Here is a 26,629-nt window from a genome sequence, read left to right as displayed (position 1 = left end):
TCATCATTTTTCTAATTTTAATGGTTTATAAATTTTAAAGATTGAACATTTTCCTAACTTTTGATTTGAAAAATTTTATCCTTAGAGGAAAACTAAAAGAATGATATAACAGACACATCTAGATCTTTCATTAGATTTGCCAACTTTTAACTTTTTGCCAAATTTGCACAAATACACACATATATCTGTATATGTATATGTATGTATATACATAAGTTTGTTTTTCTATTTCTGAACTAATTGTAGAGAAGTTTTAGACATCATGACAACTTATTCCTAATGTATCAGTTAAGAATAAGAATCTTCTTTTACATAACCATATACGTTACCACGCCTTTAAAAATCAACAATAATTTCTTAGTATCAAGTAATATGTAGTCCATATTTATATTTCCACAATTATCCCAATATGGTCTTTTCAAACTGATTTTAAAAATATAAGATTAAATAAAGCTCATTCAGTCACTGAGGTAGCTGTTTTGCCTCTGTAGTCTCTTTTTACCTAAAACAGTCCCCTGCCACCACCATTCCATTGTAATGACATTGTAATTTTTCAAGTTTAGGTCACTCGAAAACCTTCTGTTTGCTTTCAAATGCCTGTGACCATGCTTGATTTTGCAGACTTATATTACGAAACTCATAGGTTTTCAGAAGCACATGTATCAGCAACTGTAACAAATTTTTATTTGGGGCTTTTGGTTAAACAGAACAAGATCTCCAGTTGGGCACCAGATGTTTTTACTGAGAGAAAAAGAAGCATTAAGAGCTTTTAAATCTTACTTGACTACTTTGATCATATAATAGTGACATTTCATTCTCTGAAATATATGGTGAGGGTTTCCCTTCATATTATTCAATGAATCAGTTAGTATAGAACCAGTTTTAAAGACTTGAAAATGCAGTGACAGCCGAGAAGGATATTTTGAAGTTTGAAATGATCCCTATATAAATAGAACGGATCAGCATAACTTGGGGATAAAATTAGCCGACAGTTTGTAGGCTCTCCAGCATGTGCCTGTTTGCTTCATGCCACTCTCCTGATAAATCACAACAAAGCTTTCGGAGGAAGAGGAAGGATGGACAGCACCGTGGCCCCTGTCACTAAGTCTGCAGCTGCCAAGCTAGTCAAGAGAAATTTCCTTGAGGCTCTAAAGACAAATGACTTCGGAAAATTGAAGACTATTTTAATCCAAAGGCAAATAGATGTGGACACAGTTTTTGAAGTTGAAGATGAGAATATGGTTTTGGCATCTTATAAACAAGGTAAAAATTATCGGTATAATTGGTAAAATTGACAGAAAATGGATTTTTTTAATGCACAGCATCAGTCATTCACTCTAAATCAATAATTCTGTTGCTTCTTTCCATATGTATTTTAAAAATAGTTCTAATTTAATTTTTTCTTTCTTTTTAAACTAGACCACAGCATAGGTTGATATATATTTATCTTCTTTCTTTTCTTCTCTCTTTTTCCTTTTTCTACCCTTGTACCTGAACTTTGAAATCCTGACCAATTATATTGAATAATGCACTTCCCTTCTATTTCTAACTTTTCTTCTGCCTAGAATGGCATAGGATACAGAAAACATGTCTAGATTATGACTAAAGAGACTGCTGAGATCTAATCCAAATGGTATGACTGGCTTGGGGACAGGGCACTATAACTCCCTGTTAACATAGCCACTTAAAGATATATCATCTCTATGTCCATCTGTATCAATAAGAGGATTTTTTTCCCCTCCATTTGGAGAGTCAATGAATAAGGCTGTGCCTTGATGCACCTTGATGGTCCTCATCATTTTAATGAGTTTTCAGTTTAAGCAAGAAAGCTAAAACCAGAAGAAACAAAAAGTGAACTCTTTTCCCTTGAATAATAAATCAAAATTATAGATTTACTTAACACAGATTATCTGCCTTAGGAAGAACTAAGGATAACAGAAAGTCAGAACCATTTTTTTTAATCAAGGGATTTTTCTGAAACAGACGCTTAATGAATCAGAAATAAATTAAAAGAGTGCAGATTCTGATTTCCCAAATCAGCTAGTTAATGGGGAACTTGAGTAGCAAGGCCATCTGGAGAGCAGATTGCAAACAAACACCACGTTCAGCATCACTTCTGTTTAAACAAAATAGATGATAAGATCTTGTGTGTGGCATTGAGAGAGAGACAGCAATTCTTTTTTCATAATTAAAATACTTCCCATTCATATCTAAATCATCAGCACCATCAATTTTTAGCAACTAATGCTAAGGTTATATATTTCTACATTAATTCACTATACTCTGACTGTGAGTTCTGAAGAATAGCATCATTGACTCCAGTTACTGTGTTTATAATTATTACCTGAAGGCTTATAATAAATTAACATTGCTATTTTGACTGAAAGATAAAGAAGAGGCCTGTGTTTTTTTTTGTTTTTTTTTTTTTAAGAAGTTGATAGGGGCTCTGTTAAAAAGAAAGAGTGGATACTATAAAATTAGGTTACTGTCATCACATGGATTTGTTCAGTCTGAATACTAAATGCATTTTGTAAGGGTGTTTTTTTTTTTTTTTTTTTGACTTACATTTGTGCCCAATATAAAACAACTTAGGCCCAAGTCAGTGGGTAATTTGTTTGACCCTAAGTTGTGAAGACGGCCTTTTCTCATCTCCTGAGCATGCAAAGGTTCTGAGGTTGTAAGAGAGAAAGTTTTAGGGGCAGGCTCCAGGGAAGAAGGGGTTGTTTCCCTTGCTTCCAATGGTATCATCACCCCTGAAAGAGAAAAAAATGCATTTCAATTCTTTCTGTCAATATAAGTTGACTCTTACGGTCCACATGGAGCTAAATTTTCATTCATGCTAATGGGTGTTTTCACAATGTTAAGACTATGGGATGTAGCTTTCAATTAGGGAGGCAGCAAATGACACCCCCTGGGAAAGGAAAGGAACAGTCTCATTCTTAGGCATGCCAGGTGGGTGTATGCACAGAAATAATAAGATTTATGGTCATATCTTCAGGGTTGAGGCAGGAAATTGGATGTGTCTGTATGCGTGTGTGAGTGCACAGGCATGCATAGTTTCCTCAAAGTTTTTCACATGTCTTCCAGCCTAATTATCAAATCTTTTAATATTTCAGTCAGGGTGGAAGTGATAATAGAGTCCTAGCTGCCAGTCAAGCTAAATAGGCCTAAGTGGTTAGATCAAAGTCACAAAGGAATCCCCAGGGAACAGCTGAGTAGGCTACACTGGTCAGTTAGTTAGTTAGTGTGAATTATTTCCTTTCTGAATAATTTGAAGGAATGAAACCCTTTTGTGTTTGTGGCTTTGAAGGGTATGTGGCTGGATTAACTTTGGGAGACTAGTTAATCACAGCAGACTTCTTGGATGTTGAGCTGTTACTCACTAGTTTTTGATTTTTTTAAAAGCACCTTTGAAAAGCTCTATACAGAAAGAATGTACATATCACAAGCGTGCAGCTTGATTAATTTTCACAAAATAAACAAACCTATGTAACCAGCATCCAGATGAGTAAACAGAACATTATCTGTTTACTTTTAAAATGTAAGAAGAATCTTCCTTCAAGTTTCAGTTATTTTTGACCTAACCCACAAGACAATGTGTAAAACCTGTAACAGATGCCATCTACCTTTAAGTTTGCTTGTGTAATTAATAAATAATCTATATTCAACATGTGACTGTCCTGTGGAAAATCAATAGTGACACAATTGATCCAAAACCATTTTTATTTCTTTTAGGACATATCATAGATCTTTTCAGAGGACTTCTAAGAGTGACAACATTTCTTCCCTAAATGAAAGTTAGTTTATAATTTTTGGAAAGGCAACTCAGAATTCTATCGGCAAAGAAATAAATTCGAGATCTAAACGTTGCTTCCACAAATTCACAATGTAATTGGTACACAGTAATAAAAGTTGAACTCCTAAGCAATTATAAAATGTGGAAGGCAGAACAAAGCATCCAAAAAAACACTTCTGCTTCCCCATCTCCCTGAGTAGCTTCTCTTACCCATGTGATAGACAAGAGATTTAGAAACCAGCTTCCAGAACTCATGTTCAAACTGTGGGCCCTTCCTAGCCCCGGCATCAATAAAGATTCTTAAAGTTAGATCTCATATGAATTGTTTCAAGTTATTTTAAACTTCTTAATCAAATCTTCAGATAAAATTATGTTTTGTTAATTTAAAAAACTTTTCTCGCACTATGTAAAGCAAACATTGAAAACATTTTGGTTCGAATTTGAGATATCTTCTAGAAAATAACAGAGATGTGGATGGGTCTTAAAAGCAAAAACAAGTTAGCAAAATTGCATCTTCAAGATGATTGCTTTAAAGTGGGAATGATGAGAAGAAAAGTTAAGCACACGAACAACTTTTAAACTGATAAATGCAAAAAATAGCTGAATAGTCCAGGGATGTCAATAATACAAAGTTTGTTATGTGCCAAGAACACAGTGTTTGGAGTAAAAGCAGGGTCTCTACGAAAACTTAAAGCTATTGGTTGGTTCTCAGCGCCAGGAATGTGAACATCCATGAAACTGTTTCTAAAGGTTTTTCCAACTACACATCTCAATTCTCCTTCAGACGTATGAGTCTTGGATAATTAATGACCCAGGCAGAATATCATACTTATCTCTTTGGGATGAAATTCTCTACTCATCCGGGTTAATCAGTCCTTTTACTAATCAGTGTAATGCACCTGAAGTACTTCATTTATGACCTGCAACCACAGGTTCTTTGGTTGGTAGTCATATTTTTAATTAAAATAACAAATGAAACAATTTCACTGGAAAACTTTCTGGCAGGTATTCTATCTGCTTTACTAAGGAGCAACTGCCATACAAATATCTTAAAAGCTCTTATTTCTACTCTCTTAATGAACAGTCTCTTTTTCACCTGATTTTCTTCTTTGCCAGAAATTCACTCTAATGCTCTTCTATTACCGTCTTAGGGTTCTTTTCCATTCCTTAATGTTCAAACTTTTTTTTCTCTTCAATTTTACATGTCAAGTTTACTTTTTATTTTCTTCTCCTGGGGAAATTCTGAGATTTATCCTGAAAGTATGAGCTACTAACAGATAGCCGAGAATTGCTGGCAGTCTCTAATCCTTCAGGACTGTGTAAATACATGGACACAGTCAGGGCAAATGTCTGCTAATCCAGCCATGAGCAACATGCGTAACCTTTGGCTATAGCAGCAGAGGCTTCTCGGGTGTGGGTTCTCTGGACTCAGGTAGCATTCTAGCTGATAAGTGCTGCAGAGCCCAGGCTTAGCTGAAGGTTTACCAGACACGTGTCCAGCCCTCAAACACGGGAACAGGAACAATTCTTCCCAAAGATGGCCCAACCCTTTTGCTCCTGAGCCAGGGGGCTTTCTACTTGGCTGCTCAGACATCTCTCTTTGGGTTAGGGTTTAGATTAAACACACGGGATTAATCTGCAAATTTTTGTGGGGGTCAAACTTCTAAAATTCCTTTAGAACTTTCATCTGCAAGTGATATTGGTTTGGAAGTGAACTGAATGTCGCCTTCACATTATCAAAGGCTATTTAAAGATTTGGGGGAGACTGGAGTTTGTGTTGACATCTGTCTACTAGCTACACAAACATGGGTACTTTATACTAATTAATCCCTAGAAGATATATTTTAAAAAAAATTTGTAAAGTGGAGGCTTTGTTAAGACCCTCTTTAAATCCTTTGCATACTGATACTCTTCCATGTTATGAAGGGGAAATGATATACACAGACCATGGATCATGGTCTGGGAAAGGTAATGAGTAACTAGACAGTCTGAAGCCACATGGACGTGGCCTGGACTTGAGAGTTCTCTGGGGGGGGGGGGGGGTTGCACAGGAGAAAGAATGTATGTTCTCCTCTCCTCAGCTAAACTCTGTGCTCAAGCAGAGTTCTGCCAGGAGCTGTCACTGCACACAGACTGCTAATCTGAGGCCAGAGTGTAAGTGGTTAACATTTGGGGGAGGCAGCAGGTTCTTCACTACCCCCTTAAGGACTTTGTTCCCAGGTTCTGCTCCATCCCAGTCCTTGGTGCAGTCTGGCCATGTAACCCAATGGCAGCCTGGCATCTGTGGAGGTGAGCAGAGGCAGCCCTCAGAAAGACAAATGCTAAAAATAAATCACGTGCTAGGTTCTGAAGCTATGGGGGGGAATTCTGCTGTGGGAACAAGGGATAAAGTATAAAAGGAATCTGCCCAATTAACCATAGTTCTGTCATGTTGTGACTCTTGGTGATTATATTTTGGAGGACAAATTCAGATCTCTTGACATATCAACATGGGCACAAGTATGTTCACAGGCACTACATGACTGTCGTTTTTTGAAGATGGCTTTGCCTCTGGTTTGGTCCTCAGTGAGGGTAGATGCAGTGGAAAGGACACTCTTGATCATTCTCTTGTATCACATTTGGTACACAATGACCTGTGGCCACAATGACATGTGGGCGGCCTCTTGGCTATAGGCTACTTCTGTCTCTCCAGCAGGCTTTCCTGCTATGCTCAGAGTTGAATTATCCAGAACCCCCTCTCCTCACACCACCACCAAAATTCTGCAACCCAGCTTCAAGATGCACTTCAGCAGACCCTGATCATGTCCACCAGTCTGTCCTCTTCCTACTTTTCCATTCAACAACTTAGGAGCAACAGCAAAGTTGTCTTACTGCTACCCACCTGCATAGATTCCCATCTAGGAGAGGTGTGCAATTCCATGTGGGAGGTCAGCTGAATTCCAGGACCTAACACTGTCCCAGCCCAACTTACCACTTAATTATTATAGGAGATAAAGATGAAACTGACTGACAGGCCAACGATGACTGATTCATGCCAGAAATGGGCAGGATAGATTCTCTAGGTGCTATTGGGAATTCAGGAGGAAGGAAAAAATCAACAAGCAAATGCATTTCCATATCAGAGATGTGACATATTCTAGATGAATCTGGGGTCTTCTTTCCTTCCTCGTGATTTGTGAAGCAGGTTTGGCACTAGACCTGTTCTGCTTTCACAAAACCAAAGATGGATGGAAACCCTACACTGCAGATATCCTGAGTCCATTAGCTTGGACTGAGGCAGGAGACTCGGGCTTTAGCTGGCTGAAAAAGTGGCAGTTTTCTCATCTGGAAAATGAAAAACTTGGACTGGGTAATCTTCCCTACAGTGCTACCATTCTGTGTGTCTTTGATTTTACATCAAAATGTTGTTTTCTTAATCAACTCTCTGCTGCTTCCTTTCTGAGATCATTTTTCTTCCCATTGCGGGAGTAGACATGAGTTCCCAGTCAGTGGCTGCATAGAGCTGTCTAATCTTTGCTGCTAATCCACAGGCAAAATACAGCATGGGTTTCAGACTGGAAAAACCAGCTTCTTTCTGAGACAGTTAGAAAAGATTACCTTTGCAAATTTCTTGTTGAAGAAGTTTGAGTGTTAAAATGACTGACTGGAATTATTAATGTTAAATGTGATTCATTCATTGTCAGAAGTAGGTTGCATACCATATAGCTTAACAACTTTGCTCAGAATACAGATTGAATGTACATAGTTACATAAAGATGTATATATGGATATATACACATATATTGTGTGTATATATTTATTTAAACACACATACACATTATAGGCACAGGGTGGGTACTTTCCAGTACAGCCCATCTGTGATACTATTTGTCTGCCAGGAAAAGTCCATACCACCAATTACTTTCTCTTCTCAGGGTCCATAATCTTAAATTAGTATCTTAGAATTTAATTCTATTTGTTGAATACAGATTTCTACAGAAATTCAGATTACCCTGAGAGGGTCACACTTTAAACCATTCTGAGTTCATTAGACCTTATAGTGTGAATTAACTGTGGATTTCTTCTTAAAGAGCAGGTTGAGACAATGGGAGAATTGCAAAGAAAACAAAATGACCCTGGAAATCTGATGGAATGAGAAAAGGATTAAAGTGTGTGTGTGTGTGTGTGTCTGTGTGTGTGTGTGTGTGTGCGCGCACCCGTGCGCGCGTTGTTCAGAAAGTGGGCTGCAGGAAAATAAACTTTGGTTTGGACTCATTCATTCCCTCCAAATTAATGAGCATTGTATATGACCCTATAAATGGGCTCTTTAAACTAAATTATTTTCCCCTCTGGACAAGGGGACAATAGTTTATTTTAATTTTACTTATTCTTATAAATAATAATACATGCACAAGGTACTACATTTAAAAACTCAAAGGGGACATTCAAGGACAAGTAAATCTGTGGCCTTGTCACCCAGTGCACCAATACTTGGAGGCCACCACTCTAACCAGTTTCTTGTTCTAGGTGTTTATAAATACATTCACATATGATAGCATATTATGTACACTGCAGAGCTTCCTGCTTTTCTCTTTCAATAATTTATCTTGAGATCTTCCCATATCAGTATACGTAGAACTTTCCCCTTCTTTATAATGGCTCTATAGTACTTGATTGTATGGATGTACCATAATTTACTTACACAGTCTCCTATTGATAAAGATGGAGGTTGTTTGTAATACTTAGCCATTATGAACAATGCCGTAGTGTAGTGCATGTTGTAGTGCATGTCCTTGTCCATGGGCCAGGTTGCCAGGATCCATAACCCCTGGGAACTTTATACCCTTCACAGAGAGTTCAATGAAAATAGTGTTCCTGGGAGTTATGCAATACGGTGGCCCTTATAGGGCATTTCACACATCAGTGATTATACTTGTAGGATAAATACCCGGGGTGGGGGGGGGGTCATATGTAGTGTTTTTCACTTAAACAAGAGAATTTTAATAGCTGATCACCAAGCCTACTTTTAATGTGGCCATCATCCTCTGAGTGCCCCTCATCTGCTCATCATTGGTGCCCAGAAGGATTCACAATATTCTAAGTTTATTCTGACCTCATCTAATCAGCAAAGAAGACAACTTGACTTCTCTTGTTCTGGGCCCTGAACTTTTATTAATGTAGCTTAAGATTGTATTAACCTTTTGGCAGATCTATCCCACTGTTGGCTACTTTTGAGGTTACTGACAACTCAAATTCCCAGGTCTTTTCTAAAATAAATTATCATTAAACCATACTCTGCTTACCTTGTACATGTGTACTGGAATTTTTATAACCTAAAAGCAAAACTCTAATCTATCCATGTTAAAATGTATTTTGTTGTTTCAGCCTTAGACATTCTTCTAGGTTGTTGAGCTATCTCTGCATCTTCATTTTGTCATCAGTATTTTATCTTTCTGACCCTATATTTCATTCCCCACTCATAGTGAGCTTAATACCATGGCTGTAGGTATTGATGATGAAAGAAGATTTATAAAGTTATTTTTGTTATAGTTTGTCAAATGTGGCAATCTCTGGAGACTTGGATAATAGGACTGGCCCAGTATTTAAAAGTCAGAGTTCAGAAGGAAAAAGAAGACACACACACACACACACACACAGAGAGAGAGAGAGAGAAAGAGAGAGAGAGTGAGAACATTTAAAACAACTAATAGGAAAAAATTATCTAAGATCTGAATTCTAGGAACAACTGTGATTCTCCTGAGCAATTATTTTGTATACAGTTTGTGGCAACAGTTAATGGCATAGCATATGTTTTTCTGTTTATACCCTACTAGGAAGTTCAAAGGCAAATTTGTGACATAGTTCTGGTATACTAGACAGGGTGTGTTTTGTGTACCTATCTTATCCTTGACCCCTTCTTATTTCCCTAGCTAATTTTTTTGCCCGTATTTTATAGATTATTAAAAAGTCAGCATAAAGTTTGTGAGTTGCCTTAAATTTTTTTTTGGAAAAAGGTATTGCGTAAACTGACAAACTAGCAAATAAAATCTTGGCATGACAAATTTTGTAAAGACATCAAATATATATTCACACCTTAGATTGATGACAAAAGCAACAACTATGATCGCATAAAACTTATAAGCTTGTAACTAACAGTTTGGGCATCATTCAAGACAATGATTGGGATTAAATCATTGAGTCTAGTGTAACTCACCATATAAATAAAAAGCAATCACATAAATGAAGGTATCAAACTCAAATGCCTGAGAGAGTCAAGGAAGACAAGTAAGTAAAAGAACAAGATTATAGAGACTACTAGGGACTCAAGGACACCCATCTCACTTAGCACATCCAAATATGATACCAAACTAGACACTTGTAGACCCATTAGCTACTAGTTTATAACTTCTGAATCATCCTGCCCCAATTTGATAGATGTGACCAAAGTAAAATACCCTGTAAAAATCCTCATGAAGGAGAAATAACTCATAGACATGGACAACAGGGTGCTAATTGTAAGGTAACAAGGGGGTGGGTAGAGGTGAAAGAGGGTATGAGGGATAAATGATGATGGGAAAAAAATAAAATAAAATGCAAAAAATTAATTAATAAAATCCTCATAAAACATGTAGAAATCTTAGGCCAAGAAGCTAAGCTTTCTTTCCCTTTTCTTTTCAGGTTACTGGTTGCCTAGTTATAAATTAAAGTCCTCTTGGGCAACAGGCCTGCATCTCTCTGTCTTGTTTGGTCATGTGGAATGTCTTCTGGTGCTCTTGGACCACAATGCTACAATCAACTGTAGACCCAATGGAAAAACTCCTCTTCATGTGGCTTGTGAAATGGCCAACTTAGATTGTGTTAAGATCCTTTGTGACCATGGAGCAAAGCTTAACAGCTACTCCTTAAGTGGACACACAGCTTTACACTTTTGTACTACTCCAAGCTCCATTCTCTGTGCCAAGCAATTGGTTTGGAGAGGTAAGCCTTTCTGGGTGGCTGACATTATCATCTATTTTTGCATTCATGGTTTTAAAACCTGGTGATCCTTACTTATCTCAGATAATGTAGTAGATATCTTCATGCAGTAAGCCTAATTCAGAGGACCCTAAAAATACATATACAGATAGATAGATAGGTAGAGAGAGAGAGAGAATAGATTGATATGTTATGTTCACCCAGGTCATTCAATGGTGATCTCATTGGACTCTTATTTTTATTTTTTCAATTGTAGGAGGCTTGTTAATTTACACATGTAACAAGTATTTATTTAGCTCCTATGATGTGTCAGGTAATGTGCTAGATAAATAAAAAAAGAAAATAGTTTCTGTCTTCGAGGAGTTTATATTCTAGTAGGTGAGATAAATGTTAACAAAATGAATTCATAAATATAAAATTATAAATTAAGAAAAGAGAAAAACAAGGTACCATGAAAGAGAATTCATGTGTGAACTATTACAAAATGTATAAGACTTTTCTAAAGATATGATATGTAAACTGAACCTTTATGATGAGAAGTAGCTAGCCATTAAAAAGAATCTGAGAAGAAGAGTCTAAGTCTAGGAAATAGCATGTGTGCAAAGTTGCTAGGAGAACAGAAAACTTGGAATATTCAACAAATGGAAGAAGGCCAGTGAGGCCAGAGTACCATGGTTGTGGCTGGGGTGAGAAAACAAGAGGTTAGAGGGGAGTGTCACTGGATGTATTAGGCCATATATAGCTTGCTGGAGACCAAGGTACGGGATTTAGATGGAGCCACTGAACAGTTTTAAGCAAGAAAAATACATGGTTTACCTCTTATGGGTTGTGCTTTTTGGGTTCTAGCTAAGAAATCTTTGATAAACCAAAGTAACAAAGATTTTTCTCTTATGTTTTCTTCTTAAAGTTTTACAATTTCAGACTTTACTTTTAGGTCTTTGATTAATTCATTTTAAGTTATGTTTTGTATATGGCGTGAGGTAAGGGCTGAGGTTCATCTTTTTTGCACACAGACGTCCAATTGTTTTGACATGATTTGTTGAAAAGACTATTCTTTCATCATTGAATTGCCTTTTATCTTTGTCAAAAATCAATTGACCAGATATATATGGGTCCATTGATATATTTTTCTTTTTTTTTCGAATGCCCCACTGTCTTGATTGCTGTAGCTTTATATTAATTCTCAAAATCACTTTTAATCTAGAAGTGAATCCTCCCAGATTAATTTTAAACATGAGAAGTTTCAGCTCTTTGGGACATCAAAGTGAATAAGTCAAAGACACACGACATAAAAACATGAATTTCAGAAAAGAGCTCTGGACTAAAGCTGTAAGTTTAGGAATTGTTGGCCTGTAGATTGTATCTGAAGTCAAGGAAATCAATGAAATCACCTAGATAAATAGTGCAAAGAGAGTAAAGAGAACCTAGGACCAAACCCTGATAAATTCTTACATTTAAGTATTCATAGAATGTAGAGGAATCAAGAAATGAGAGTGAAAAAGATTGATAAGTGAAGTTGCAGAAAACCTGGGAATATTTTTGGCATTACAGGGATAAAGAAAGAGGCAATTCAAGGAGAGAGAGGACAGTTGCATTGATAGCTATTAGGTGTTCATTAGATTAAATGATGGAGTTACCACCGACAAAAATAGTTCTGGTGAAATGGTGGGTGTTAAAGGCAGGTTAGAAAGGCATAAGGTGGGAATGGGAGGTTTAAAACTAAACATGGCATATGTTGATAATCATTAAAAGAGGTTTTGCTGTAAGAGTGAGCATAAGTATAGCGTGGTTGTTGAAGATGAGGGGAGGCAAAGGACAGTATACAGTTGGTGGTAAAAGAAAATGTTTGTATACTGAAGGAAATGATTTACAGAAAGAAAACAGTTGAAGATGCCTGAGACAAGATGACTGACAGGTCCAAGTCCTAGAGAAGTAGAGACAGGATGAAATCCAGAGACCATAAGATAAAGTCTCAATTTTAACAGATGGGCTCAAGTAAAAGATGGCTTTAAATACCAGAGCATTTATAGATTTGTTTGTGTCATGATGAGGGACATCATATATGATGGCTTCCTCCCCTCAATAACGTATGAGGCCAAGTCATGAGCCAACAATGAGAGCATAAAGGGTAAAATTTTTGAGGCGAGAGGGGAAGATATGGAAGGTCATGGAGAAAGGATGGGAGAACAAATTAAAGTTTCCATGGCCTTCTCAATCTGTGAGAATTAAGAAGGAGAATATCAGCTCAGCTTATTCTGCTTCTTTCCCACCCTGGAAGGAAGAGCCTTGTGCAGAGAAAGCTGAGGGAGATCAGCATCATCCATTGGAGCTTATTTACCTGACTGCATGTGGCCATCACCACCTTTCACTTTTACTTATAGATTTATTTTTAGATTTAGTCTTTATTTAAATTTTAATTAATGAATTTAAACTTTTGAGCTTTTTATTTTTAGAATGTTAATAAATTATACATTTGTTTAAGTGTTGACTTTTTATAGAGATGCTTTCATCCACCACAGGCTGACAGAGGGCTGCCAAGCCTGTCACTCCTCAGAGCCATTGCCACACCCCTTTCCCAGACAACACAGTTCTTGCCCACCTCCTTTATCCCTGTCTACAGAGGGAGATTACCTAGGGAGTGAAAGGACCAGGCTGGTGATAATCCAGGAGAAAAAGCGGAAGTCCATCAAAGATACACATACTCTTTAGAGCTGTTGACATCAAAGGCCAAAGTCATAATGAAAAGAAAATTAGAGGAAGCAAAAATGTTCAATGTCTGTGGGGCAAACAGTTCATGAAATTGAAAGGCCAACGTAAAATGGGAAAAGTATTTGAGACAACAACACAAAAGGCTCATAACCTTGGTATAGAAAGAAATCTTAAAACTTAAAGTAAGAAGGTGTTTCAGGGGAAAAAAAAAAGACATAAAGATAACAATGATCACCTACATTGCTAATCAGTAAAACGTCAATTAAGATAACAATTAGATACTTTTGTTGTTGTTTATTAGATTAACAAATATACAAAAGATGATAATACCTATGTTGACTACCGCATTGAGAAGTGCTTTCACACACTTAATGAAGTGTAAATGGGTAAGAAGGGGAGGGCAATATCAAAAGCTTAAAACCGTTTTATCCCCTGGCTGGTGTGGCTCAGTTGGTTAACCAAAAACGTCACAGAGTTCAATTCCCAATCAGGGCATATACCTAGGTTGTGGGTTTGATCCCTAGTTGGGGTATGTATAAGAAAGCAACCAATTAATGTTTCTCTCTCATATCTATGTTTCTGTCTCTCTCCCTTCCTCTCTCTCTAAAAGCAATTAAAAAATGTCCTTGGGTGAGGATTTTTTTAAAAAGCTTAAAACCTCCTTTTTGACTCAAAAAGTTGACCTCTGGTATTAGATACTAATTTGAGACCCTTTGGCTCAGGGATCTCAATTACGTAGGACCTTATATTCAAACTTCAGATGTTATCACCAAACAAGGTTATACATTGAGTCAAAGAGCTAACTGATGAGAAAGAAAGAAGATATTTATTATGTAACAGAATTTGCTGGTCACGTGATCTATAGTACACTAGAAAGTTCCTAATTCTATAAAAGTCTTCAAAATAGTGTAGTTATAGTGTATTTTATTTTATATATTTGCATTAGAAGGTTTGATTGGTTAAAGTATATATTTAAAATATACCACAATTTAAAAACATGTATATTGATATTTATTATTTTTAATATATTTAGAGTCTTAAAAATTGTCTGATTTCTTTTTGCCCTAAAAAGTCATTTATATACTGAAAAACTAAAGAACATTTGCGTATCTAATAGAAAATTTTTGAGCTGTATTATCTCCACACCACAGAGACATTAAAATAATGTCCAGGAATATTCGCTGACATGGAAAGATTTTTAAAAAGAAGTTTAGCCCTGGCCAGTGTGGCTCAGTTGGTTGGAGCATTGTCCTGTTACCGAAGGGTCATGGGTTCGATTTCCTGGTTAGGTCATGTGTCTAGGTTGTGGGTTTGATTCTCTGGTCTGGGTGCATATGGGAGGCAGCCAATAGATGTTTCTTTCTCACATTGATGTTTCTTTTCCTCCCTTTTTCTCTCTCTAAAAGCAATGAAAAATTGTCCTTGGTGAGGATTAAATAAAAAGAAGAAGAAGTTCATAGGGGAATATAAACTGCATAAACTTAAAAATTATATATGATTATGCATATTGGAAAACAATATGCAAATTATCACAAACTTAATCTCATAGCTAATCATTAGCTCTAGCAAAACACTTTGAAAGAGAAAATGTTATTTTAGATCCTTACTCCTATGATAACAAATTTTTTTAAGAGTGGTACCTGGCAAATATTTCCAAAAAAATTGTGAATCAAATCATTGGGGAAAATTTTACCCATTTGATGAATAGAGACATAAAGAAAAGGTGAAGGTAAGCACTTGGAGCTGAGTCTGCTAGTTTGGAAGCTCTAGAAGACTGTGAGCACCTTGCATTCTTTCTTTTGCATTTTTATGTCATTAGCCTCTTGGACAGGGCTCGGCACATTGGGAACACTCAATAAATGGTCTCTGACTGATCTGGGAGTGGCTCTGGGAGCCCTGAGTGCATGTACAGGAATGACTGCCATCTAATAGATGGGAACTCATACATTCATGGTTAATAAAATGCTGCTGTTGGTCAGTTCTACCCTCTCAGTCTCTAGGGAGAGAGCTGAGAGATGAATTCTCTCCCTCTTGGATTATGTGGTAGGCACTTTGTGGAGAAGTCACATACATCACTTCATGGCTGGACAGGGAGATTAGGGACAGCCTACAGACAAGAAAAAGAAGTCAAGCTAACATTAGACTTGGGGATGAGAGAAGTCCATTAGGGGAAAAACCAATGCCATGGCAACTGAAAACCAATGTAATTTCATTTGCTCTTTAATGGGCTCTTTGTGGAAAAGTGCTCTTTGTGAAAAAGGCTAATTGAGGCCAAAAAATTGCATGCAATTTTCTCTTAAAGGATTTTTCTCTATTTTTTTCAATGTTGCAGAGCCTGCTTTGTCCCCATGCTGGATTTTTGTCTGCTAATTTTCTGTTGGCTTTTCTACTTAATGCCCCCCATCTCCCAGCCTTTGTTTCCTTTGGTATTAGTATAATAGTGTGCATCAGTTGAGAGGGCTTATTTACCTCAGTGAAAATGTCCTCTCCATGAATCCTGCATTTCCCTATGAATAAAGAGATTCCGGTCAGGCTGAAAGGCAGCATATTATTTCTACCTATTTCCTTTCGACAGAGGAAAATAAAAGCTGCTTGCTTTGCTCTGCATGAAGCAAATCCTGACAGTGGGAGGAAAATCTGTTACTGCAGGAAAGCCATAAAAATTCAAATGTTTCCTAGCAGAATGTAGCATGAGGGCCATGTAAAAGAGACCATGCCTTTTGAAAGATTGTCCCCTGCTTCTTGGTGTGACAGTGACACAAGATACCAGCATGTTAGGAAAGTCTCTATTCAATGGTGGGAACGTAGTAAGGCGAGATGTCACTGGACTTCTATGTTAGTCAAGAAACGGATGTGCTTGCTTGACAGTCACCTGTCTCATCAGCCCACCACGTCCCATCCTACCTTATGTCATACGTCACAGTAGTGCATATCTGACCACCCTAGTCATTTGTAAACAACTTGGGGATTTTTGCCCCATCTGCTCTGTGCTTAGTACCAGCTATACAATAAGAATTTAATATTGTCTTCAAATTGATATTATGTACTAACTTTATTTTTTAAAGAAACTTTGTATCACTATACAAATTAATTCATCACTATAAAAAATATGGCAAAATCCTTTGCCATGCATAGAAAATAATAGAAACAGTAAATAATAAGCAAATTCTTGACCTCCACCTGCCCTGAGACCCTCCTCTCTCAGATGGTAGAGAATGACTTGAAAAGGCCTCGTCTTCTTGTCCGCAATCATTGTGCTGTGAATGAGTGGACTTGAAGTTCCTTTGAAGGTCAACACTTACACCCAGTTGGGCAGCTGGCACTTCAGTCAAGTAAGAACGTTCCACATAAGACCCTAGCACAGTTTAGGCACCATTGCCTTAACCAATGCTTTGTGAAGCTGATGGTCTACTTAATGGCCAAATTTTAGAGGCATCCTCTTTAAAATGAAAAAGGAAACTAGTTTGCTGCTCTTGCCAGATCTCTTTAGCTCTGTCCTGGTGGTCCTAGCAAACCCAAAGAGAAAAGGAAAATAAATAAAATGTATGAAGATTGGAAAGCAGGAAGTAACTGCCATCATTTCATACACTATGTTTGTCTACATAAAAAAAACCCCAAGGAAATCTAAGGTCAGATGGTTAGAATTTGTAATTGAGTTTAGCAGAGGTACGGCATTTGAGATCAATATGCAAAAATCAATTGCATTTCTATATACCAGAAACAAGCAGTGAGAAATTATAATGCAAGAAAAGATAGATTTGTAATACCACAGAAATGTAAGGGGCTTAGAAAATATATTCAACAAAAGGGTGGAAGAAATATAGAAATTGATTAAAAGACATTAAGAAGATATCATATTCAAGGTTTATTATGAAAAGTGCAGTTCTTGATTACTCCCTCAGAGGCAATCACTTTCACTTATTTTAGCTGATGAGTTCGATATTTATCTCCATATTGCTAAATAAGTACCATTTTTATGCATAAAATTGAGAAGAATAAGTAGCAGCATAAGCAGTTTTCTGATGATCTATTGATTCATCATAATGGAAGGTGAATATCGGGCTCTTCTTCCTTCTTCTCCAGCCCCCACCCACTCCCATACAGGTACCTTGTCAGTCTTCCTTCCTCGCAATGTAGTTATATTATAAATACGAGGATCGTACTACACTAGGATGCCTTTCCCTTCTTTGTACAACATTTTGTTTTCCCTAAAGTTATTTTTTTCCTTTTTTCTTTTGCTTTGGTTTCCTATGTATCATCACTATTTTAAACCCTAACCTTTTGTTGATAGTTTCAATCTTTTCTGAAAACATTTTAATTCAACAGTTATTTGATCAGTTTATTTTCTTGCAAAAATCTCTCTGGAACTTCCAGAGCTACTCCACCCACAGTCACACTGGGAACTTTCCCTGTCAACCCGGAGATGGCCTTTGCCTATCTCCCATGTTGCATTTTCTGTTTCCTCTCTCTTGGGTCAGCTTGTCTCATGGTTTGTTGCCTGTTGGGGTTGCATGAATCCTCTTTCTGAGAAAATGTTCAGGAGAGTACATGTGCCCCAGAAGGCACTGATTCTAACCTGATTTGGCATAGAATTCTAGATTGCTAATCATTTTCCTTTAGAATGACGAAGGCATTGCTCCGTTGCCTGTCAGTTTTTAGTACTGTTGCTGAAAATATCAGAAGCCTTTCTATTTCCTCATTTTCTCTCAGTGACAAATTATCTTCCCCTAAGACAGAGAGTGGTAAGAAGGGTATAGAATTTGCACTTTGTCTTTGGTGTTCTTAAAATAATGATGATCTGCCTTGATGGGTTTATCTGCACCCATTGTATTGGCTCCTTTCAACCCCAAAATGTGCATGTCTATCAGTTATAATTAATATTTTAAAATTACAGGGTGGGGCAAAGTAGATTTACAGTTATGAGTATGCAAAACAGAGTTTATTATTGTATTATTATTTATTAATTATTTTATTATTTTCTATACAAACAACTGTAAAGCTACTTTTGCCCCACCCTGTATTTATTGCATAAATTATTTTCTTCTGTTTTCTGTATGCTGTCTTCCTTGAATTGCTGTTATTTAGATACTGTACCGCCAGACTACTGCTCTAATCTTCTTGTGTTGTCTTCTGTTTTATGTTTCTTTATCTTTATGCTACACTGTCTGGGAGATTTACTCTAGGTTGTTTTTCTCTGTTTTTCATCGTCTCTTTCTACCATCTAAACTATCCTTACATGTTTTATAATGCTTGGCTGTTTGCTGATATTTAACACTCAAAAGCTGATTTGAAAGCCAGTTTAAGGGTAGCATTAGCTGACTTAGCTTCACTTTGGGGGATGTGGCTGGACCTTTTATCTAAGGAATCCCTGACATAGTATCCTTAGGTCTTTTTTTCTTTCACTGGTAAGATACTCCAAAGAAAACTATACAGGTTTCTTCCTGAAGGGTCAAGGCCTGATTCCAGTATTCTGGGTGCTGAGTTGGGGAAAGGGACTAGGAATGCAAATGTAGTGTAAATATCTTCTAGAATGCTCCACTGTTTCCTCTTGACTGAGTTTTTACTCCTACTTAAGGCTTTAGTTCAGACATCAATTTCAAGGATTACTCTATCTGAATTTCCTTAAACTAAGGAAGTTCCCTATGTTATTCTGTATTCTCATAGCATGTTGTACTTTTCCTTTGTGGCACTTAATATTTTATTTGTTTAACTCTTTGATTACTTGCCTCGCTCACTAAACTACCCATTTTCATGAGAATAGAGTTTGTTTAGCATTGTCCAATACATGGTACATATTGGTTGTTGATTGTTGAATATTTACTGAATGTTCAATAAAGAACAAATTTAGCGCTAGGGAGGAGAGTGAACCAGAGCCATTTCATCACCATTACTGGCAAAATGACTCTCAGTTTATGGTTTCTTGCACTCATTGCTTCTTTTTTCCTATAAAAGACATATGTCAGGGAGGAGGGAGACATCAGAAGTGTCAAATACTACTGAGAAATCCAGTAAGTTGAGAGTTAAAAAGTTACCATTGTATTTAGTGACAAGGACTTGGAGATCGTAGCAGTCAGTTGAGTGGTGGATACAGAAATTAGAATTGAGGGGATGTATAAGTAAAAAAGGAGTTGTCTGTGAGGGTGAACAAGCCCTTTAAAGAGCATTAGTAAAGAAGAGGCAGTAGGGTAGATGAAGAGGAAAATGGGATTGAGAATTGTTTTTTCTTTTAATGACAGAAACCTGTGCATTTAAAAAAGTGATGGCAAAGTCCACTAGTGCAACAGACATTGATGACAGAGAGGAAGGAAAATTTATGGTGTGAGGATTCTGAGAAGTTTTGGAAATGAAATCTAGAGCCAGGAGGAGGGATTGGCTCTAGAGAGGAGAGCATGTGTTCTGGTATAGCTAGAGACAAACAAAAAGGAGAGCATGGAGTTGATATGTGCAATAGTAATGTTACAGAGTGGTGGTCCCCCCAAATCCCCAGAGCCTGCAGGTTGGGAGATGGGGAGAAGGGAACAGCTTTTAAGATATATTTGCATAACTATGGCTAGTAGCTAGTGTCTCAGTTATGCAAATGTTTGGTTCTTCCAAGGCCCCAAGGAGATGGGAGGGGTTTTGACCATGGAATGGAGCAGAAAGAGCATACAGGGCCTGTGCAAGGTTCTGTGAATGGTCAGAACCAGTTACCATGCACACTGCGTCACAGGACACAGTCAGGGATTTAAAAATAAGACGGCAGCCATTTTAGAGAGGAGAGGAGATCCACATGGTTTGCAGGAAGGAAGGATACTGTGCAGCTTTGAAAAAGAGAACTCCATGCTGCTTTGAAAGGGATGATACCATGTGGCTTTGAAAAGACAGAAAGAGAGAACCATGGGTGATCCAGTGCAACACGGCACATGTTTTCCTGGACTGTTATATGGAGGCTGATGACATCGTACCCAGATCCTGAAGGATACAGCTGTCAGATAAGGGATGGGGAACTTCTGGGCATGTTTTTGGCTTCTGGCTTTTCGGGGAGCAAGGGAAGTCCTGGGTCCCGTGGGAGAACAAGGCTCTGAACTGAAGTGCTCACTGCCCTCCTCAGGTTGGAATATTGTAAATAAAGACCTGTTTTCCTCAACACTAGTTGTTGGACTTTACACCAAGGTGCTATGTGAAAGAACCCCCTTTTGCTCTGTAACAGTAAGGCTTTAAGAAAGTCTCCAGCTGAAAGGTACTGTCTACGTAAAATAAGGGGTGAGGAGATCTAAGTAAGGGTGAAGAGAGAGGAAAGTGGTTGGAGGACTGAGGAGTGAAATGGGTTTTAGATAATGACTGTGGAGAGTGGGGGGATAAGTTAAATGGAGAAAGGGTGGATTGCTGAGCAGTCTTGAGGCCCTAGTTGAGTTTGGATATTTGCCTTTGTGCTGGTACCAGTCTGGTACAGATGGCACCTCACTTGTGATGTAATTTTGCCATACATCCCTCAGCTGCATAGAACCAAGTTGGTGCTATGAAGAATTGGAAGTTTAAGGTTTTGGCAAAAGAGTTATTGAAATAATGGAATATGGAACTAAGTTGGGAAGGAAGGGAAGGAAAGTAAGTTACATCTAATGGACAAAGGACACAGAGAGGGATTCTAATGAAATCAAGTTGAGAAGATGGGCAGTTATGGTCAGAGAATCAAATGCAGGAATTTGTAATTTCTGGAGACTGATCAATTTAAGGTAATGACTCAGTCCAGGTATGACTATGGGTGGGAGTCACCGGGTCAAAGAGAAGGCGAGAGTCACTGGAGAAAATGAGATCCAGACATTGAGAGGCCAGGGCATTATAGGCATCTGTGTGATTGTTAAAGTCACCTATAATTTGTGTAGATAGGCATAAAGTGACAAAATCTTCAGAAACTTATGGGGAGATAAGTGTTTTCAGGAAGGAGGGCAGGTGGTGAAGATGAGAAAGCTGAACCCTGAAGAAACAAGGGTGTTATTTTTATTTTTTTATTTTTCAAAATAATTAAGGAGTACATAATTGAAGGCAGCAAAGGGGAGTCAAATATATGAAAAAGAACACCCAGCTATATAGCTCAGGCCAGAGTTAAGCATCCTGCATCCATTCTTTGAGCTTGGAATAGGGCAAAGCTAGTTTGGTTGTCATGGTGACGAACGCCCTGTCTCTGAGCTCATTAATCCTGTGTTCCAAACTAAGCACTTAGCGATAGCTTTTGAATAAATGCAACAAAGCTCTGCATACTGAAAAGGGCATATTCATGTTAAGCAGGGAAAAAGGTTTTCAATTTCATTCATTAAACTTGAGTAAATAATTTAATATCTTTGTGCGTCAGTCCTCCTAATGAATAAGGATAAATGCTTAATGGAATATCTAGCATAATAAAGTTAACAGCTTCAGCTTTCCATACAAAGGAAATTGATGTTGTTGGTATATATGCATATGAAGAGGAAAATAGAAAGGAAAATAATGTATACTAAGCATCTAGGATGTGGGATGTCAGGTACTTTAAAATAAAATGTCTCATTTAATCCTTTGCAACAACCATGGGAGGTGCATATTATTCTCATTTCGTTGATGAGGAATCAGAAACACAGAGAAGTCAACGAAGGCCCCATTTCACACAGTTGGTGGGATTCAAGCAGGCCCTATTCTATGTGGTTTGAGTCCACGGTGGTCCTACTGTGCCTTGCTGAATATTGTATACTGCTTATTCTTTTGGGACATTTTACGACTTAAAAAATTAGGAGAAAAGTTTGTGCTAAGTTGACAGTGCCTATAGAAAAGATAAATTTAAACGTATTAGAATTTCATTAGCTTAAAACAATTCATTACCATAAGATTTTCAAGGTTTTTCTTGAAAAAAATTATGAAAAGACTTCTGGGTATATCAGAGGTGTGTTTAATTAAGAGATGTGAATAACTGTTAATACTTTTCCCAAAATGGGTCCCCTCAAAGCAACCATGTATCCACACTTTCCATTTCCTAGTACATAAGAAGGTTTGGCATTGCAAAGCAGACTCTCAACACAGAAGCTGATCTTTTACTTCTAAGTATAATGCCTCCGTTTGGGTTTTTTGGAGTTGCTCCAACAAAAGTATAGTGAAGTGATTGGAAAATACATATTAAAAATCTATTAATTCATTTTCCTTAAATTAACTCTTCAATTAAAAGCGACACTTTGATCGATTTCTAATTTCCACCTCTAACAATGTGATATAGCAATGGTTAAAATAAATAGAAGCAAGAAATGCAAGTTAAATATCCCTGACACTAAACTTAGCTGCTAACAATTTTTTAAATTCCAAATACTAATTGTTTTGGTTTCACCTATAGGACTATCCCAGGTCTATGATGTTAAATGTGGGTTGCTTACTGCCTCCCAGAGGATTCTGAAGTGCTCTGTCAGAGGGAGTGCTGATCACAGCCTTCTTGTCCCCTGTCAGTATTACAGGTTTCCTTCTTCCGCTGGCTGCCTCTGTTTTCAATTCTCTGATCAAAGGCCATATGTGACATGTGTTGTGAGTTTTCAGTCTGGGACTGTTATCTTTGTTTTATAACTAGAAGCCTCTGAAACCAGAGATTTCTTCCAGCCTGCACTACCTCCCCCCCCCGCCCCCCCCATCAGCACCTCTCTCTAATTTGTTTCTCACTTAGAGGAGTCTGGATCTTATTTTCCCCTGAGCATTTTAAACACCACTTGGCAAAAGATAATCAGATTTATAAACAGAAATGCGAGTGTTTTCTCTGTCATCTTCATAAGAAATAAACAATTTTAGGAGACTCAGGGCCCAGATATGGAGGAAAAATGGTTAAATCAAACAGCCTGAGACCCCCACCTCAGTTTTCCATTCAGCTAATCAGGAAAACACACAGATCGGGGTAAAAGCCAAAGCACCAGAACTGGAGGCTGAAATGGAAGCATAACCCAGCTTCTTGAAGTTTCTACTAATTAGAAAACTAGTGGGAACAGAAGCAGAAAGGCCCTCTCTTTTCTGAGATAAAACATCTCACTAGCAGTCAGAACAGGAATTAGCCCCCTCCCTTGAGAGCCACAGAGGGCCAAGTACTGCTGGGGAGGCCCCAGAGCGTCCTTTGCCTTTGTGGCTCGCAGCCTTAGAAGTCTCCGCAGCCAGTGGTCAGGCTCACTAATGAAGAAGGCAGCGCCGACCAAAGAACTGAGTAAGTAGTAAAGGCAGGAAGGAAATCCACTCCTTCGGGCAAAATTGAATTAACCTGGATTGGGGCAGGAGGAAAAGATTGAATAAAAGCTCCAGAAAAGGTCTGCTTGGACTTAATAATTAAAAGTAATAAAAACTAGATAGGGCATTTCTACTGCAAGCTTGGCATTTAATCCATATTCTGTTTTAAGCCTCCCAACTATGTTATGGGGTTAATACTGTTATTCCCACTTGCAGATTAAAACACTGAGAGGTCAGAGGGGAAGGAGAAGGGGGGAGGGGGGACTGAATGAAAAAAAGTGAAGGGATTAGCCAAAGAACATAGATGTATAACCCATGGACACAGACAACAGTGTGGTGTTGGCCAGAAAAAAGGAAGGTCAGAGGGCAAAGGCGGGGATGAGGACATCTATAACAGTGTAAACAAACAAAACTCTGAACTGTAGACAAATTGCTTAATGGTAAGGCAAGGTTTTGAATGCACATTGACCTCGATGCAGAGCCTCAATTTTCCCACTAGGTGGCGCTGCCTCTCCTTTGCTCCTTAGAATCCCCACAGAAGTGTCCTATTGCCTCCTGTGCGTCTCTTCTCCATTGTAGACTGGACATATCAGTCAATCAAACTGCTACTCGCTCAGTTCTTTCTAGAACTGCCTTGTTCACAGTCTCCGATGAAGGGAAAGTTTAGGTTGTTATGTTCTCTAACACTGGGTCCTTCCCCACCACAACCGATTAGACCAGGAGTGGTTGGTATTCGATCCTAGGGGCACAAATATGGCTTGATATAAAAGATGAATTAAAATATAGTGCTTAAGAAGATAGGTACTTGAGTAAGACTGCCTGGGTTTAAATTCTTACTACCTCCCTCCACATTCATTATTATATGAATGAGCACAAGACTTAGCCTCTTTAAATATCAGCCCTCCTTTACTAAATGGGAATATTGATAATAATCCAGACTGATTCTAGGGAACTCAAACAGGAGTTCATAGATCTTCAAGTGGCTCTCCCTGCCCCTTTACCTTTGCCTTGCCTAAAAATGTATTTCCCAACGTCCATCATATTAAACCCTGATTCTGGGACTGTTGACAGGTGTTACAAAAAGAGGGTTCCTTGGCCAATTAAGTTTGGGAAAAATCATATTAAGTTAGATAGATTTCCTCACCATAGGACTTCTCAGAATCTTTCATATGCTAATGTAAATTGTAAATATACAAAGGTACTCAGAATCCACAAATTTGGTTAGCCACAGAGCCTTTATTTTTGATGAGTCTTTCAGTCGGCAGCCATCCGTCTCGAGAGACGATGGTGTAGCTTCTTAAGAGTCTATCTGCACCGCCAAGAATGGCTGTGCAGTCCAACTCGGGAGTGACACGGTATCTGTAGCATGAGTCTTACATTACAGTAGTAATATATGACAAAACAGACTCTGGGAAATATTGGCTTAAAAGAATAAAATTGGAGCATGGAGTTAGAAATGGAATTCACATTTGGTGCAGCAAGAACCTCATTTAGGTCTGTGTACATCAATCATTACACCAGCTCCCCAACTGAGGGCAAAGTTTATCTCACTGCAGAAGGCAGAATAATGACCCTTCAAAGATCTCCACAGTCTAATTCCTGGAATCTGTGAATATGTTACTTGATATGGCAAAAGGCATTTTGCAAATGTAATTAGATTAGGGACCTTGAGATGGGGGTGATGGCCTTGGATTACCTGAATCGTCTCATCTTAAAATTGGAGAAACTTTTCTTGACTGAGGTCAGAGGAAACATGACTGGCAGGAAGGTCAGGAAGATTTTTTGTCAAAAAGAATCTACCCACCATTGCTTGCTTTGAAGATGGAGGAAGGAGGCCATGAGCCTAAGAATGTGGGTGACTTCTACAAGCTGGAAACTGCAAGGAAACAAGTCTTCTAAAGAGACTCTAGGAGGAACAGTCTCACTGACTTTTGATCTTAGCGCACTATATTAGTCAGTTTTCCAAAGACACTGGACTAACAGAGAAACAGAGAGAGAGAGAGAGAGAGAGAGAGAGAGAGAGAGAGAGAGAGAGAGAGAGAGAGAGAGAGAGAGAGGTTTTAAGAAATGGCTCATAAGATAGTGGCAGTGCAAGTCCAAAATCTGCAGAGCAGGCCAGCAGGCTTCCAAAGGAAGAGTTGCAATTCAAGTCAAAGACAATAAATATGCTGGCAGAATTCTTTCCTGCTCAGTGGAGGTCCGTCTTTGTCAGACCCAGGTCTTTAACTGATTGGGTGAGGCCTACCTGTGCTATGGAGAGTGACCTGCTTTACCTAATTCCGCTGATTTAAATGTTAATCTCTCTTATAAAAACACAGAAACATCCAGAATAATGTTTGACCAAATATCTGCCCACTGTGACCCAACCAAATTATCACATAAAGTTAGCTATCATACCCACCAAGACCTGTGTTGGGCTTCTGATCTATAGAACTGTAAGACAATATATTGTTTCAGGCCACTAAATTTATGATAATTTGTTACAACAGCAATAAGAAACTGATACACTCACCTTGTTCCTATTATAAGTGTTGTCATCTACTGTAATGCTAGTCATTTTCTACTGAGGACTGGGTCCCCTGGGTTTCAGATTTGGTCTATTTTCCTAGTTCCATCAACCAGGACAGATTTCAGTTTTGACAGATCATCAATCCAAAGTTCACCCGCACAGCTCTTGGGCCTTCTCAACTCTAGCAACCTTATCTTACTCTAGGCAGGCCATCCATCCACATGATCACATCTTGGCCCCTTATATTGCTTGGATATTTTCACTTTCTACCTTTCAGCCATCATTCCCTTAGTGACAACTGATCAGCTCTTCAATGTCGTAGTGACTCTAGTTTCTTGTACCACTTTTTATCCTGGTCTTCCCATTTCTCCTAGTTTTATCTCTTTCCCTCTTCCATGTGGGCTTCCTGGTTGATGACTTGAATGATTCTGTCACCAACATTATGACTTCTTTGCCATCACTGG

At 38.1% G+C, this 26,629-nt stretch overlaps 1 protein-coding gene across 1 annotated transcript in view; it reads left to right on the top strand.

Annotated features, from left to right (window-relative positions):
• Nucleotides 1-1,029: 1,029 nt before the first annotated feature.
• The window catches only part of ASB4 (ankyrin repeat and SOCS box containing 4), a 53,731-nt gene continuing 28,131 nt past the window's right edge, over nt 1,030-26,629 (top strand). The window contains exons 1-2 of the mRNA XM_090287835.1: nt 1,030-1,263; nt 10,454-10,753. Coding sequence (XP_090143961.1) covers nt 1,077-1,263; nt 10,454-10,753 — 487 coding nt within the window. The 5' untranslated portion in view covers nt 1,030-1,076. The remainder of the gene's footprint in view (nt 1,264-10,453; nt 10,754-26,629) is intronic.

This window comes from Furipterus horrens, unplaced genomic scaffold (assembly GCF_987537825.1).
Source record: "Furipterus horrens unplaced genomic scaffold, mFurHor1.1.pri manual_scaffold_9, whole genome shotgun sequence".
NCBI lineage: Eukaryota > Metazoa > Chordata > Mammalia > Chiroptera > Furipteridae > Furipterus > Furipterus horrens.
This window is presented reverse-complemented; position numbering and strand designations above follow the sequence as displayed.